Genomic DNA, 15780 nt, shown 5'->3' on the forward strand with positions numbered 1-15780 from the left:
GATAACCGTGTTAGTACTTAGTACTACTAGTTAATTAGCCTGGCTAAGCAACTTTAATTGATGATCTGTCACGTACACTCTCCTCTACACTACTAGAGGCTAGAACTTTATTTTAGCCATCCATCATCATTGCCGACTGTTGATATAAAGAAGCAAAAGATCAGGCTAGAAGACCTTAGCATATGTATGTTCCATTCGAAATGGAAAGGAGAAGAGTAGAGATGAGAGTAGTAGACACGAAGCATGTCGACCAGGATCTCTTAAGGAATTTCTAGGAACCTTTTTCTTGAGGAAAAAACACTGACATGTGTTGATGTTTGCATAAAGCCAGCTCTGTGCTGCATTTCATCTTCTCTTGCAGTAGCACATTGCACCTTAAGCTAGTAGAGTACCCCTCTATCCTAAAATATAACAACTTATAATTAAATTGGACATTTCATAGTATCACGGATCTGGACATGTTCTCTGTCTAAATTTATAGTACTATGATATATCTAATCTGGTTCTAGGTTAGTATATCTTAGAAATGAGGTAGTAGTAATATACTGCAGTGTTTTGCTGCCTATTTTGAGGGCCCTATTGCTTGAGAGGATATATAGACAAAGGGGAAGGGGGAAGAGAGGCCAAAAAGGCCAGCCAGCAGTGAGTACTCGTATGAAGAAGATTTTTGTACCTACTTGCCTTGCCGTATGAATGTGTCACTTGGGTTTGCTTCTACTTTAAGCATGGGTGATGTACCATCATCGGTAGTTTCATACAAAATTTATTTATTGCTTAGTGCAAACTGAATTTCTCATGTTCCAAACATGCCATCACCATTTGCCATGGCGAGGCGTGTTGAGATGTAGATAAGCAATCTAATATTAGATAAAGTTATCTCTCAGTTGTGCAGCCTGAAGTATTGCAGAACAAAAGCAATTGTTGCTAAAGGAGAATGCTTGAGACAGAAGAAGCCTAAGGACCACAAAAGAAGGGTACAGACGAGTACATACCTTCGAATTATATGACCATGATGCTGTTACTTGGTTGACAAATGGCCAAACAGGGAGTAGGGCGAGTCTTGTGGATTTTGACAGCTCTAGTGACATCTAGCACACTGTTCAGCAACATGAAAAATGCCGCACTCCAAGATCGTTGCTTGATCCATTTTTCATTTCTAATGTGTCCGCTCACGCGTTTCCAATTTATTTTTTTCTATAAATAATTTGAAACCAAGTTAGACACTCGGCTCAGAGTCTCAGAGAATCTAGATAGTGAAACTAGTAAAATTTGTAAACAAAAGCGTGTCTCTGGCCACGAATAAAAATGGCATGTTGTTTAACCTCGCCTTGGGAATACCTCACTCCCTATTTGTTTGGTGGCATTGATAACAGTGCAGGAAAGCTTAGCATACCAAACAAAAGCTCTATACCGACCCCAATCTTGTTCTATTTACTAACCAATTGATTTATCCAGACCAACTAGATATCTTTGCTATTAAAACATGATCAGTCAGATCTTTAATTAATGCAGACATTTTGATTCAGATTCTTGTTTTATGCAAATCAGATCATAAACTAGTAAAAGATCCACATCGTTGTTTTATGTTGATGTCCTTGTGTTATGCTGATGTCTGTGAGCACCTTTTTCCCTGAGCAACGGAGCTCGGGAAAAGGTAGCCTGGTTATATATGTGACAACATGAGCTGTTTAATACTGTTCTTGTTTGTACCCTCACTAGCCGGAACCCAACAAAACCTACAATGGATCTTGCACTCAGCAAGATAATTGATCCAATCTGAAATCAATCTAATCAACTGCTTGGGATCCTACGGCCTAGACGAACCCAAATAAAAAGGTTGTTATTCACAAGATGGACATAATCTGTACTATAAAACATACTCTCTCTGTCTTAAAAAAAGATAACTTCTAAAATGAATCTGGACATGATGTGTAGAGACCAAAAGAGAAGATACAAAATGCAAAGTGCAGGCCTAATCATAAGTTGCTCGCTAGTCACTACTCACCACCTATCGCTTAAGATACAATAAACTTGTAGGAGCATGGACAAGAAGAATCATGCAACTTTTTGCTAAGATATTTCAAACAATTATGAGTGCAGAAGAAACGAACACCATGTTTGAGTTATGTACCTTGTTAGTGCATGGGTTTGAGCAAGCAAAAGTGGTTATCAAGCTTAGTCTTCATTCGTGTGCGCCTCTATGCAACAATGGTTCCTCACCCAGGTCAATCCTGCCAAATTAAACTGACGCTGAACAGAGTAATCCACTATTGTCTTGTATCAGATCACCTTTAGTAATAAGTACAATTATCTCATACTCCTGTGGCAACGAATGCATCCCATATACATATCTCATTTCTTTCCAAAAAGATCCCATGATGCAGCCAAATTCCCCAAAAATGCAATTCCTGGTATTTCCAGAAAGAGATCATATTTTAGCTCGTAAAAATACGAGCAGACAATTCCTGGCATTTCCATCATGGAACTTCCTGCCATATCCTGGGTGTTATGTTCAACTGTCAACATATTCCCCAAAAAGCTAGGGATATGGCAGGCAGTTGACATGGTTGACAGTAGGTATGATGTTCAATCGTATGAAGCCCCAGCAGTACACCCTAATGCAAACAATTCAATATTTGTCATCAAATAACTGTTCCAATTGAACCATGAGGACCAGGCACCAGCCAGCCATGTATACCTGTCAAATATAGCCAAAAAATTAGCGTCTGAAACCAGAAAATGTCCCATATCTATGCTCAGGTAGTTCATCCACTGTTTTCCATGCAATGTTTGCCATTTCGGTTGCCATCGTGGCGACTCGGTTGCACCGTTATTCATAATCCTGTGACAACTGACAAACCACCAACTGGTCAGCCAGTAGATAGAACAAATTTAACTCTGATGATGACAATACAATATGGCATTGCAGCTATGCAGAGATCAGAAGACATTCTAGTTACTGAGCTGTAAGATATCCCACATAATATTGTTCACTCATCCAACTGTTGATAGTTATAACTGAAAGATGTGGCATCCAACACAGAAGATCTGACAAGTTATCATGCAGGCATTTGCCGGTTGAGGTAAAGTGTAGATCCCTGGGACCATGACTTAATGGAGAAGAGCTGAGCCAGCAAAGCTACTCTATCATAACAACTCTGGCAATTTATTTGGCACCACAGATCAGAAGAAAGTACTCCACATAACGTGTTCAAAACTGCACATATAAAGCACCACTATGTTGTACGATAAGCATTGGAGCTGTCCTCAACTCCAATCACTCTAAATAGATCAAGGATAGCAGATCTTGTAAATGAAATCTGGATTTTATCTTTGCTATCCTTCAGTACTATAATAGGTACATAGAACTCCCCAATAATATGATGATATTGATGAGAGATTGACACTTGGACTACTGCCAGTATGGACCACCATCACAACTGTCACAACAGATAATAGAGTGTGCTAGTACCATAATAAGGTCAATATTAATAAACCACTTCAATACATCAAGAACCAAAAACAAAGAAGATGACAGAATTCATGGGAACAAGCTATTGGGCCCCGTCAGGTGATAGTTAAAAGCTTTCTCCTTCGCTTCATTCCAATCTTGAAGGGGATGCGGCTAATACCCATCAGCTCAGCTTGCTCTGAAGCACAGAAAAAATGAGCTTCCCAATCTTATCATAGGAAAATTTCCAAAAATCCTATTCATAATGCACATAATGCTCCCTAAGGCATGCAAAAGAGCTTATGTTGAATAATTCATAAGCAAAATAAACAAGAAATTTAACAGTAGATGCCTGTTACGTTACCTAGCAGAATGAAATGGGCACCCTAATACGAAATGCTTACATCAATTGAAGATTAAGAGGTTGCTATGGATTATTAGCAGGATGCAAGTCAGTCAGGATTAAGGAGTCAACTAACATACAAACTAATAGAGAATTACAAGACTGAGAATCACTACAGTGCCATACGCAACATGTAACTATGTAAGGAAACATGCAATACACTGCAGCAGGTCCAATTTCAACACAAAATATAATACCACTATTCTCTGTTCAATGTAGGTTACAGCCTATGCCTTGTAACATTGGGCATACAACAATCAGACATGATTCTTTGAAGTGCCAATGCCGCAACAAACATCCAGGATTTAATATATCAAAGCGAACATCCATGGTGCATTTAAATAGTGTCATGAGAAAGATGGTGCAATCTTATGGTTGCACTAAAACCTCAAAATCTCTCTACATCATACCAACTAAAGGTATACATGCCAGTGAGCATACGTAAGTGAGCAATGCCATTTTCATCAGCTCTTGCAAAAATAATCAAACAGATGGGATATGCTATGCAAGAATTGTAACATAAATGCATAAAATTATTCAATAGAAAAGAATGGCAAATAATGAGTATCCTGACAAAAAGTTGAACGTGGCATACAAAAACTAAATACAAAATTATGTCCCAGCTGAATGGACATTACCAAAGAGAAAAAATATACAAAGAGTTAACCTCCAAAGTTTCTTCCTTTTTGATCTCTATCCAGGGGTTAGGATGATTCATTTATCTAGAAGAGGATGATGTGTGAACAGCACACTTCATACTTCTTTGTTTCTACATTGATAACCAGGTTGAAATTGCTAACAGTATACCCATTGTTCCCAGACCATACATGACAATAGTGTCAGCATTCTTGACATCAAGCTGTTCCAGCAGAACATCTGTCCACCCATGGGACCTTACTTGTGCTTCCTGCATGTTGCAATTTGCTAAGCATTAGCTTCGAAAAACAACAGTATCTCAAAGTTTACTAAAACTCACTTTCACTTCTTCAATGTTTGATCTTCTTTGGCTAGCCTTATTCTGTAACACAGCATGGTTCAGTAGATTATCTCCAGTGGATGGGATGGTTCCAATATCATCTGCAGCTAAGAAGCCTGAGTAGGCAGAATCTGTGTGGATAGTATTCATGACTGATCCAAAGAAATTTGTCACAGGGACCTGAACGATGACAGAAAAGGATAAAACAATTGTGAACAAAATTATGTATTAGATTAGAAACAAATTTTAACTTATGCTTTACCTCATTTAATGGCCGTTCATAAAGATCCATCCGATAATACGCAGTCGACAACAGCATAGAAGGATTATAGGAGTTGAAAAGACTGTAGCATAACAATGAAAAGGTTATAATTGTATCACAAAGATACTATTTTCAATGTATGAGATGAACACTATTTCGTACTCTGTATGGTTACCAAGCTACATGCTTGTAGAGTCTTAGTAATACAAGACTGCATATTTAAGCATTATTCCACACGGGCTAGTTACAAAATACTATAAGACACAACTACTCTATGGTGCTTTTAGAAATATATGACTGAATATAATTTAGAATTATTGCACACACTTAGTTATAAAACACAATGGATTCCGAAAGGTCAGTAAATCCATTGGAAGATTGATATATACTCCATAAAAAAGATGACTCATGTTATTCGTAGTTAATGCACATCCCAGTAAATTGCATTTTGGATAAAGTAAATACTAAATATATCTTGTGTGATGTAGATACAATAATCAAATTGCTCACAGTTAATGCACATCACAGTGATAACAATTATATGCATACAAGAAAGCTCTACAAATAAAATTATGAAAAAAAATTTTCGAGACATTGTAATGAATTATATTTGGACATGTAGGAATTAAAGAACTTGCAACCATTATAATAGTGTACAAAGTCTTTTACCTGTTCAATGAGGCATTGCTATACATGTTGAGTTTCTCAAAGAAAGCAAGTGTATAAAAGGTAAACCTATCCACAACAGAAACACCAATCTGCCACAAATAAATAGATCAGGTATCACCCAGTGATAAGACAAAAAAAGTTCCAAATAATATATGAGACAATTGTAAATGGAAGGCATGTTCTCACGTCTGAATCAAGATGATGAGAATAAGAGTTTTCACCCTTCATGCTGCTACCAATCGTTAAAACACCAGGTGATTGAAGCTGCAGATATTTAATATGTCAAGTACAGCTGTAGATATAGTTTTCATATGCAGAAAAATGTTGACCATGATAAAGGAAATAACTAAATTGATCATACAAAATTGTCTATATCAGGTCTTAGTGCTTTTACTTATTTATATATCTGCTTGGAAAATAGTTTTGGTCTGTTACCTACAGAATACTTGCTAGATGGTCACTTTACCTTTTTTTTTTATTTCTGTAAGACAGTGTATGGGTTTCTAGGAAACCTTTCTTGCCATATTATTTCTATTACTTTGTAATATATTCCAGTGGAGCATTCCCCTAGTGTTCTAAAAAATGATGTGAAACACTATCAATTGATAAATTAGTGTATCAAAATGTAGTAAGTGGAAACTGGAAAGTCCACATTCGTCCAACTGCTCTGCACAAATACAGCATGGAGTCTTTGGAATTTTTTATTGTCTAATGCTCCCTCCGGAAACAAGTACTTGTTGTATTGGGCATGCATCCAGTCAAAGTTTTAATACTCTTGAGTATTAATACCTTCTTAAATATTTAATTAAATAGGTGAATGATGCATGTAGAAAAGTACTTTCGTTATATTATAATTTTAATGGCTTCTACTATTATTTCATAATGGAAAACTAAGAGTCAAATTTGCATCTGGGAGACCATTTCGATACCTAAATTACATTTGTTTGTGAACAGTGGAAGTAGTTCTTAAGCAATAAAACATAATGTAGAAAATTTCACATAAGCAGCTAATAAATTTTATAGTATGAATTATTGACTTGACAGTAAACTTTCAAATGAACAGGCACATAATGAAGGTGCAACCAAATATTATCTCAAGTTACAAAAAAGAAACCCTTATGTTGTAAGTAAAGGTGCTTGAAGTAAAATGTTATGGGAAATAATGACCAAGACACTGAGACAAACCTGTGAAAAGAGAGTGGCAGCTTGGCATGTATCTACCATTATCAACAACTCTTTAAATCTGAAGTGCAGGTCAGAGAAAAAGACAGTTTGAAAAACTGAAGTATGAAATGAAGAGGAGCAAAACAAAGGCCAATTTTTTTGGCAAAAAAGAAGAAGAAGAAGAAGATTCTGTGTATACGAGTAAAGAAAAATATTACAAAAAAGCATAAGGTAAACAAATCCTACCTATGCTTCTCCTTCATTTGCTTTACTGCATCTGCTAAATCATGGCTCTGAAGTTCTTCAGAATCTTGGAACTTCAAAAACTCATCCCCACCATGTCCTGTCATATACAAGAGAATATGGCTTCCTTCATCACTTAAAAGACGCTTTGATCTTGGTACAGCACTTTCATGTCTTCCAGTCAAAACTCTCAAAAAGTTTTCAACTGTCACCTCATAACCTCGGTAATCAACCTGCCATTAGGTGGCCAAAGGTAAAACTAGCATTAAATCAGATGTTATTCTTAACATAACCATAAGGTGGTAATCATGAATGAACATTATAAAGTGTTACCAACAAATTGCATTGACTAGATACACCAAAAGTGGCCATTTTACCATGTAAATTGTTCATTGTGATGTTTAGGATTCAGATATTTCAGGAGTCATATTTTCAGAGTAAGGAACTCACCTCAACGTTGTCACCATATAGATTAAGCTGGTGGTTCTCATTATTGAACACTTGGGCAGGATAGTTATTCCTAGGGTTACAAGCCATATCATCCGCCAACATAAGTATGATCCGCTCGTCGGGTATTCCTAATCTCTTAACTGTCCTGGAGGAAACAAACAATGTTTTGCTAGTAAGGAATAATCTATAATCTATAGATACTACAGGGAATAACAGATGCATGAGCATAATTAATCAAGCTACCTGTACAGAGACAGAGTATTTGCCATATGTCGATAATTAAACCTGGAGAACATTACAAAATTGGTTAGATATCAAATGCGCGAAGTAATCAGCATCTGGAGAACAGGTTAGAATATCAAATGCGCGAAGTAATCCGCATCTGGAAGTTGAAACAAACCCCTAGCAAATACGAATCGCTTAATAGGCGAACTAAACAAGCATGCTTCCAAACTGGATCTCTCGGCCAGACGAAGTAAACAACGGTGCGGGGGGATGAGGTCTCACCAGAAGCGTGAGGTGCAGACGAGCACGGCCCAGTTGTTGTTGTGCATCGCGCCCGGCGACGACGCCGCCGCGGAGGAGGAGGTGGAGAAGGCCAGGAGCATCAGCAACGCCGGGAGGAGGAGGACGAGGAGGGCGCGAGAGGGCCCGGGGATCCCGCCGCGGCCGGACGCCATGCCAGCCTCCGGCGGAGGGGGAGCGCCGCCGGCGTGGCCGGGTCAGGAATCTAGGGGAGGAGGAGGAGGCGGCGGCGCGAGATCGTCGCTCCGGCGAACGCGGCGGTGGACTGGGGCGGCGCAGGGTGAAGGGCAGCCGGGGCTGGTCGCCGGTGGAGGAGTGAGGAAGGAAGTCGGTGGGCTTTTTTGGTCGTGACGAAGCAGGCCTCCTTCGCGTGGATGGGGGCTAGTTGATGGGCTTGCCTCGTTGGGCCGACGAAATGTTAAAAGGACGAAAAGTCCCATGTGAATAATTTTCACTCTCTTTCCCGATTTCCTTTTTAGGTGGTTTCTTTTTCACCTTGTATTGGTCAGGTATTTATTTGGGAAGTTATGGACGAGATCCCTAGTGTAGGTCTATTAATGTTTCGGGAATTTTCTCAAATCAGATTGTATGTGTTTACTTGGGGGCTGCTAATTGGGGCACGCGTGCTAGCCGCGTAACTCGTGTGCGCTCCTCTCTCTCGCTGCTAATGACACTGATTAGTGTTAATGGTAATATTTAATGTTGTTTTAAAAACAATATACATCAACAATTTAGTTAAAAGTTTTTAAAAATAGTTGAAAGTTTTAAATGTTGGCTTGATTTTTATTTAATATTTGAGTTGAAAGTTTCAAATCTTGAGTTGAAAGTTTTTTTAAAATTTAAGTTTAAAGTTTTTGTAATTGAGTTGAAACTTATTGGTGGGACGATTGACCCTCATTCGGCTAGATGGTGATGATGGTGTGTTTAGTTCACGTCAAAATTGAAAGTTTAGTTGAAATTGAAACGATGTGACGGAAAAGTTGGAAATTTGTGTGTGTAGGAAAGTTTTGATGTGGTGTAAAAGCTGAAAGTCTAAGGAATAAGTTCATCTGAGGTCCCTTAACTTTACACTGAATTCGATTTTTGTCCCTCGATCGGAAAACCAGACACAACGGGTTCCTCAACTATTAAAACTCGTGCAGATTAGGTCCCTCGGCGGTTTTGAGAGCGGTTTTGGCTGACGTGGCGCCTATATGGCTAATTTGACTCGGTCTTCGTCCGATGTGGCATTGACGTAGCGCTTACGTGGCAATTCGACCCATGGGACCCACATGTCAGTCTCACATAGAAAATAATAAAAAAATCGTGGGACCCACATGTCAGTCCAACTCACCCGCTCTTCTTCCTCCTCTCTCCCCATCTCCCTCTCTTCATCTCCCTATCTCTGCTCTCTCCAGGCGCCACGGAAGACAACGGCGCGTGGCGGCGCGCGGCGACGCGCGGCCGGCGGCAGGAGAGGAGGGAGCAACGCGCAAAGACCGGCGAGGCGGGCAGGGAGGGAGGACGCAGGGAGGCCGGCGATGGCCGAGCGCCGTGGGCGGGGACTTGATGGCGACGAATGGAGGGAGAGGTGCGCAGCCGACGGCGGCCAGCGGGAGAGGGAGTGGCGACCGCCCTCCGCCGCGGACGACGTCGAAGTCGACCTCGGCATCCTCGGCGACTCCCTGTTCCGCCTACCGCCGTCGCCGATCCCCTTTTATCGCCCGGGTCGATCTGTTCCGGCCACCGCCATCGCCACGGGCCCCCTCCCTCCGCGGCGTTCAGGTCATCGCCTCGCGGGCGGAGGAGCATGCCCGGCGCCATCGCCTCGCGGGCCGCAGCCGCGCGGGGCCTCGTCCCTTCCGCCGCTGACGCCAATGGACGCGGCCGCCGCCGCCGCACCACGCGGCGTCACCGGGCGGCGCCCGAGCTCCTCCGCCTTCGGCGGCCCGCAAGGCGATGGCACGCCATGGAGCGGCGGGGAGAAGGGCGGCGCACCTCTCCATTCCCACCGCCACGCGGAGTCGGCCGATGCTCAGCCGAGCACGGCTGCGCCGGCGTCGCCCGCGGCAGCCTCTCCTCGTGTCGCCCTTCCCCACCACGCCGGTCCATCCTCTCCATCCCCACCTTCGCCGGCCATCCTCTCCATCCCCACAGCCGTCGGCCTCCTCTTCTCCACACCGCCGCGCCGGCCTTCCCAATCCACCGCCGCCCCGTGAAGCTCCCCTTCCTTCCCTCCTCTGCCCGGTGCCGCCCCGATTCCTCCCCCCCTACGCCGCCTCCTGGCCGCGCTGCCGAGCCGCCGCGCCCGGCCGCTGCTGTTGACGCCGCGCCGACCTGCCCGTTCCACCCCGCGCTGATCTCACCTCCATCCCCGCCACCACCGAGTTCCCCGCCGCCGCTAGCCCTTCCCCAAACCCACCGCCGCCCATGGAGCTCACTTCGCCTTCCTCCCCTTCATTGCCGGTGCCGCGCCGTCGCGCCAAACCGCCTCCGCACGCCGCGCCTGGCTGCGCCGCTCCCTCCTCTCCCGCCGGCAGCCGGCCACCGCGTGCCGCTGCCTCTCCGTCGCCGGGAGAGAGAAGAGGAGATGAGAGATAGATGAAGGGGGGAGATGGGGAGAGAGAGAAAATTGACATTTAGCCATCTTCAGGATGGGGTTTCGCCAGAATGCCAATCCGGATTCTAGCTTCGTTATAATGCCATGCTCGGACGGCGCCACATTGCTGCTTTGCCATTCTCACCAAATTCGCATATTTCCAAATGATTTCGATGATTTTCCTTATTAGTTTGGACCGAAATGCCCTCGCCGGTCGGTTTAGTCGAGCTGGTCCAGCCGCATCGCTTGGCAGAGTACGCAGCGCCACCACTTCTCTCCGCCGCTACCCCCCACTGCTCCGCCGTCCCCCTCGCCCTCGCCGTCGCCGTCGCTGTCGCCCTTGCCGTCGCCCTTGCCCTCGCTATCGCCCTCGCCCTCGCCCTCGCCCTCGCCGGTACTCCCCCATCGCCGTAGTCCGCGCGCAGTCCGCGACGGAATGCTTCCAGCCATTTGGAAATCGACGAGCTCGACAAAGTTCACAACTTACCCGGCGAGGAGCTCATGCCAAGTGCAGTCCATATGCTCAACCGTCTCTGTCCCGACCTCACACCATAAGAATGGCGGCGGCGCGACGACGGCTAGATCTGAGGGCGGGGCAACTGCTACATCTGACGCCGCGGCGACGGCTGCAACGGCTGGATCTATGGCGGCAGTGGTGGTGGTGGTGTAGGTGGCGGGTGGCGGCGGCTAGGTTGGGGGGGAGCGGTGTCGAGAGGAAGACGAGAGGAAGATGACGACTGGATGGGGATCCAGCTCCCACGCAAGTCAACTAATTTGGTGACAGGGGCAATTTGGTCACACAACGGTGGAAATCATTTGGAAATATGCGAATTTGGTGAGAATGGCAAAGCAGCAATGTGGCGCCGTCCGAGCATGGCATTATAACGAAGTCAGAATCCGGAGTGGCATTCTGGCGAAACCCCATACTGAAGATGGCTAAATGTCAATTTTCTCGGGGAGAGAGGAGGAAGAAGAGGAGGGTGAGTTGGATTGACATATGGGGCCCACGTGGGTCCCACTATTTTTTTATTATTATTTTATGTGTGATACTGACATGTGGGGCCACGTGGGTCCCATAATTTTTTTAATTATTTTCTATGTGAGACTGACATGTGGGTCCCGAGGATTTTATTATTTTTCCGGCTCGAATTGCCACGTAAGCGCCACGTCAATGCCACGTCATATGAAGACCGGGTCAAATTAGCCACATAGACGCCACGTCAGCCAAAACCACCCTCAAAACCGCCGAGGGACCTAATCTGCACTGGTTTTGATAGTTGAGGGACTCTTGTGTCTGGTTTTCCAGTTGAGGGACGAAAATCGGATTCGTTAACAAGTTAAGGGACCTCAAATAAACTTATTCTAAAGTCTAAAAGAAAAATTTTGGAACTAAACTCTGCCGTTGTACTCTTTCTTACCCTCCTCATTCTTGGCCATGATGCCTGGATCACACCTTCTCTTCACCTTTTCTTCTCAAGCCAGCTATGATTATGGCTTTGTACCTGTCACGCTGACATCACTCCTCTCCTCCACCATGGCTTGTACGGCCGTGCCATGCATGCAGTCTGATGCAGAGCTTTGTTGAATTGTTGCCCAGATGACGGCGGACACAGATGCAGCCATGCAGGATGCTCCTAGAAGGTGGCCAGCTTCACCGCGAAGCGCCACGTGTCTTCCACTCATTCGCTGAGAGAGAAGATAAAAAAAAAAGAAGAGAAAAAACTTCAACCTGGCAGAAAAGCAAGTACACAGAGTTCAGATTTATCATCGTCGCCGACGGGGACGGAGAGCAAAGCCGCCACGCTGTCAACCGTCCAGCCAATCCCACGCTCACACCTGCCACTGCCCCACATCCCCGGGCCCACCTGCCAGTCCCCGCCACCTTTCCCCCCAAAGATCCAAATCTCCTCCTTTTATTATGCCAAACCCACCCCCACACGCGCGCACGACACGACACGACACGAGCGCGCGGCAGCAGCAGCAGCAGAGCGAGCTCGAGCTCCAGCTGCGTCGGCCGCCATGGCGGTGAGCAACAACATCACGGCGTGCGTGACGCTGATGGCGCTGATCTGCGCCGTCCCGGTGATCGCCTCGGGCGTGTGGTTCGCGTCGGCGCAGGGGGAGGAGTGCGCCCGCCTGGCGCGGTGGCCGGTGGCCATCCTGGGGGGCCTCATCCTCCTTGCCGCCCTCGCCGGCTTCGTCGGCGCCTACTGGAACCGCCGCCGCCTCCTCGCGTTCTACCTCTTCGCCATGGCGTCGCTCATCGCGCTGCTCATCGCGCTCCTCGTCTTCGCCTTCGCCGTCACCCGCGGCTCCGGCGCCTACCCGGTGCTCGGCCGCGCCTACGACGAGTACCACCTCGATGGCTTCTCCATGTGGCTCCGGGGCTACGTCTCCGACGACCCGGCGCGGTGGGAGCGGATCAAGGCGTGCCTCGTCGTCTCCGACACCTGCAAGAAGCTGGCGCGCCAGGCCGGGTTCCTCACCGCCGACCAGTTCTACCAGTCGCGCCTCTCGCCACTCCAGGTATAGTTTTTTTTTTCTTTAATCTCATTTTGTTCTTTAATCTCATTCTGTTATTAGCTACTGTTAATCTTAATCATCTCATCGACTAGTTAAACTTGTCTTACCATCTTCAGAATATTTTAACTGAGTTCAATAAGATTTCATTATCTAAAAATCCTAGTGTTACCACTATAAACTTACTAGCGGTTGATTTTTGAAGATAAAGCTATAAGCTTAGTTAATTAAATCCTTTTAACCTCTTTTCTATATATCACTTACTCCTGTTTTACTGCATAAAACATAGTCAATACTTGAACTCCTTGCATTTTAAGACGACTTTTATTTAGAAACAGAAGTGTTAAAATTACCCTGACCGTCCATGAGCACATGAGCAGCTATGACTTCTAGCTGAAACAAAGCGTAGAACTTTTCTTTTTTTTTTCCCTTTCCAAGGATCAGCTTCTCTGAGCATCTAGAGATAGGAGATGCTACTGGAAGAGAAGAATCAGATGGCAACTTTATATCTCAGTAGGACACATATATAAAAAAAAGAATGACTGAATTATCAGCACTGCTCGCTGTCACTGAGCGGTGGGCCATCCCTCTTTTGACAGTGTACAAATGCAAGTGCTCTAAAGGGGAATCCATGTGTAGGTCCATGTAATTAAGCTTTTTTTGGGTACAAATCAGGCAATGACATGGACGGGGAATATAATTGCGTAATGGGGCGATTTCCTGGTCGGATGTGCTTTGCTTAACAAAAATTCTCCATGCTTTTGTTAGCTACAAAGATTATAGAGACAGGTCATTTTCAGTTTTCCTTTTTCCCAGAGAAAAAGAGAAAGGAGATAATTCAGTATGTACATAAGGTTTTCTTATTACAGACAAGATTGGAGACAGGAGTTCGTGGGCGGTGCATGGGGGAGTGTGATTAATTTTGGTCTTGTTGATTTTAGAGTTCATTACTGATTTTGTGTTGCCAACGTATGGGGCTTAGAGTTTTTAAGAGTTATCATCTCTCTGCGTCCTCATCCGCGCAGAGTTTGTCTGTCTGTGACTGAACATTTTAGTACTGATGATTAGCCTCGAGGCTCATGCGTCTGTCTAGGAAGAAGTATCTCTGGATCTGCCTGCCTTGGCACCATCCATCCTTGGTGCTTCATGTGGTGTAAAAGCCAAAAACAAAAAATCTCACAGATCTACCTGTACCAAGAAATAGATACCACACCGACAAATGATTATATTTTTTTCATCTCCAATAAAAATAAAAATAAGTTTTGGCTTAACTTTGTTGGTGCAAGCAAACTACTCTGTTTTATATTATAAACCGTTTCGAAGTCAAACCTCTTTAACTTTAACTAAGCTTATAAAAACTAGCAATATTTTTAATAGACGTTAACAAAACTATTGTCGATGTTGTTATTTTTTTTAAGAAAAAAACTTCATATGTCTTTTGTGTTATAACATAAAATGGAGGTACTTAACTTCGAAAAAGAAAGAACATTCAAATTCTTTTTTAAAATTAAATTAAGCGTGCTATTCTCAATTTATTCTTAATCAGACTAAAATCAAACTTTCTGGTGCTTATAAATTATTATATTTCAGTTTTATCCCATTCATAGAAAGGAGATAAAATGAGAAATCTTTACCGTCCAATCTAATTAGACAATACTAGAGGTGTAATATCAACTCATCAGCTATGAATAACTGTTCATCATCTGAAAATGAGAAAAAAAAATAATCTCCTGTGTGTGTGTTATATATGCAGTCCGGGTGTTGCAAGCCGCCGGCGGTGTGCGGGTACAACTACGTGAGCCCGACGGTGTGGGCGGGGCCGGCGGCGCGGCCGGCGGCGGACGCGGACTGCGGGGCGTGGGGGAACGACCCGTCGCAGCTGTGCTACGAGTGCGAGTCGTGCCGCGCGGGCCTCCTCGCGGCGCTCCGCGCCCAGTGGCACCGCGCCAACGTCGCCCTCGTCGTCGCCACCGTCGCCCTCGTCTTCCTCTACCTCGTCGGCTGCAGCGCCTACAAGAACGCCCAGGCCGAGGCCCTCTTCCGCCGCTACAAGTGGTAGCAGCAGCAGCAGACTTCCCCCCCCTTGTAATGCAATGCCCTCTGCTTCAATTCAGCTTCAGAATTTGCTTTCTCTTCTTGTGAGTTGTGATCAATGCAAGTTGTATGGTAGTAGAACATGCTAGATTTGGGTTATTGTTTGTACTGTTGTAGATTTGGAGTAGTAGTTAAGATTCATGGCCAGATTGTGATCTAAAATTTCAGTGTGATTTGGTTGGTTTATTATGATGGGAATTTGTCGGTGTTCGTCACTGACTGAATTAACCTGCTACTACTAGTAGATGTATGGATCATGGATTGGTTTGTTCAGGGGACAAAAACCAAGCATGCTGCGTGTCAATCTTGAAGCTAGTCAGGTTTTGTCAGGGTCGTCATCTTGCAATTGTCTCTTCTCTTGGATGCCATCTGACTGTCTATTGCATGTCAGTTACTGTACTTGCTTAGTCACATGGCCACAGTTCGATATACAGTAGACCACATA

At 44.6% G+C, this 15780-nt stretch overlaps 2 protein-coding genes and 1 long non-coding RNA gene across 3 annotated transcripts; 1 reads left to right on the top strand and 2 right to left on the bottom strand.

Annotated features, from left to right (window-relative positions):
• Positions 1–863: 863 nt before the first annotated feature.
• LOC136355355 (uncharacterized) lies at positions 864–3650 on the bottom strand. Its single transcript, XR_010739567.1, has 2 exons — positions 2132–3650; positions 864–1194 (listed from the first exon to the last, which is right to left on the bottom strand). It is a non-coding gene; the product is annotated as an uncharacterized lncRNA (long non-coding RNA).
• A 728-nt stretch (positions 3651–4378) lies between these two features.
• On the bottom strand, positions 4379–8495 carry LOC4328747 (uncharacterized). Its single transcript, XM_015771617.3, has 10 exons — positions 8126–8495; positions 7862–7903; positions 7619–7763; positions 7172–7401; positions 6947–7004; positions 5948–6025; positions 5762–5850; positions 5093–5174; positions 4831–5010; positions 4379–4761 (listed from the first exon to the last, which is right to left on the bottom strand). Exons 1-10 carry the CDS (start codon positions 8296–8298, stop codon positions 4624–4626), a joined length of 1215 nt encoding a protein of 404 aa, XP_015627103.1. The 5' UTR covers positions 8299–8495; the 3' UTR covers positions 4379–4623.
• Positions 8496–12662: 4167 nt separating this feature from the next.
• Positions 12663–15563, top strand: LOC4328748 (tetraspanin-2). The gene is made up of 2 exons (NM_001404889.1): positions 12663–13247; positions 14995–15563. The coding sequence occupies exons 1-2, from the start codon at positions 12741–12743 to the stop codon at positions 15298–15300; spliced, it is 813 nt and encodes a 270-aa protein (NP_001391818.1). The 5' UTR covers positions 12663–12740; the 3' UTR covers positions 15301–15563.
• Positions 15564–15780: the final 217 nt, after the last annotated feature.

This window comes from Oryza sativa, chromosome 2 (genome assembly GCF_034140825.1).
Source record: "Oryza sativa Japonica Group chromosome 2, ASM3414082v1".
NCBI lineage: Eukaryota > Viridiplantae > Streptophyta > Magnoliopsida > Poales > Poaceae > Oryza > Oryza sativa.

Excerpts from the sequence above, each read along its gene's own strand:
- LOC4328747 (XM_015771617.3), bottom strand. The coding sequence starts at position 8,298 with ATGGCGTCCGGCCGCGGCGGGATCCCCGGGCCCTCTCGCGCCCTCCTC. Across the intron at positions 5,175-5,761 it reads AGCAATGCCTCATTGAACAG|TCTTTTCAACTCCTATAATC; the intron begins GTAAAAGACTTT and ends GTTATGCTACAG. Across the intron at positions 4,762-4,830 it reads CAAACATTGAAGAAGTGAAA|GAAGCACAAGTAAGGTCCCA; the intron begins GTGAGTTTTAGT and ends TGCAACATGCAG.
- LOC4328748 (NM_001404889.1), top strand. The coding sequence starts at position 12,741 with ATGGCGGTGAGCAACAACATCACGGCGTGCGTGACGCTGATGGCGCTG. Across the intron at positions 13,248-14,994 it reads CGCGCCTCTCGCCACTCCAG|TCCGGGTGTTGCAAGCCGCC; the intron begins GTATAGTTTTTT and ends TTATATATGCAG.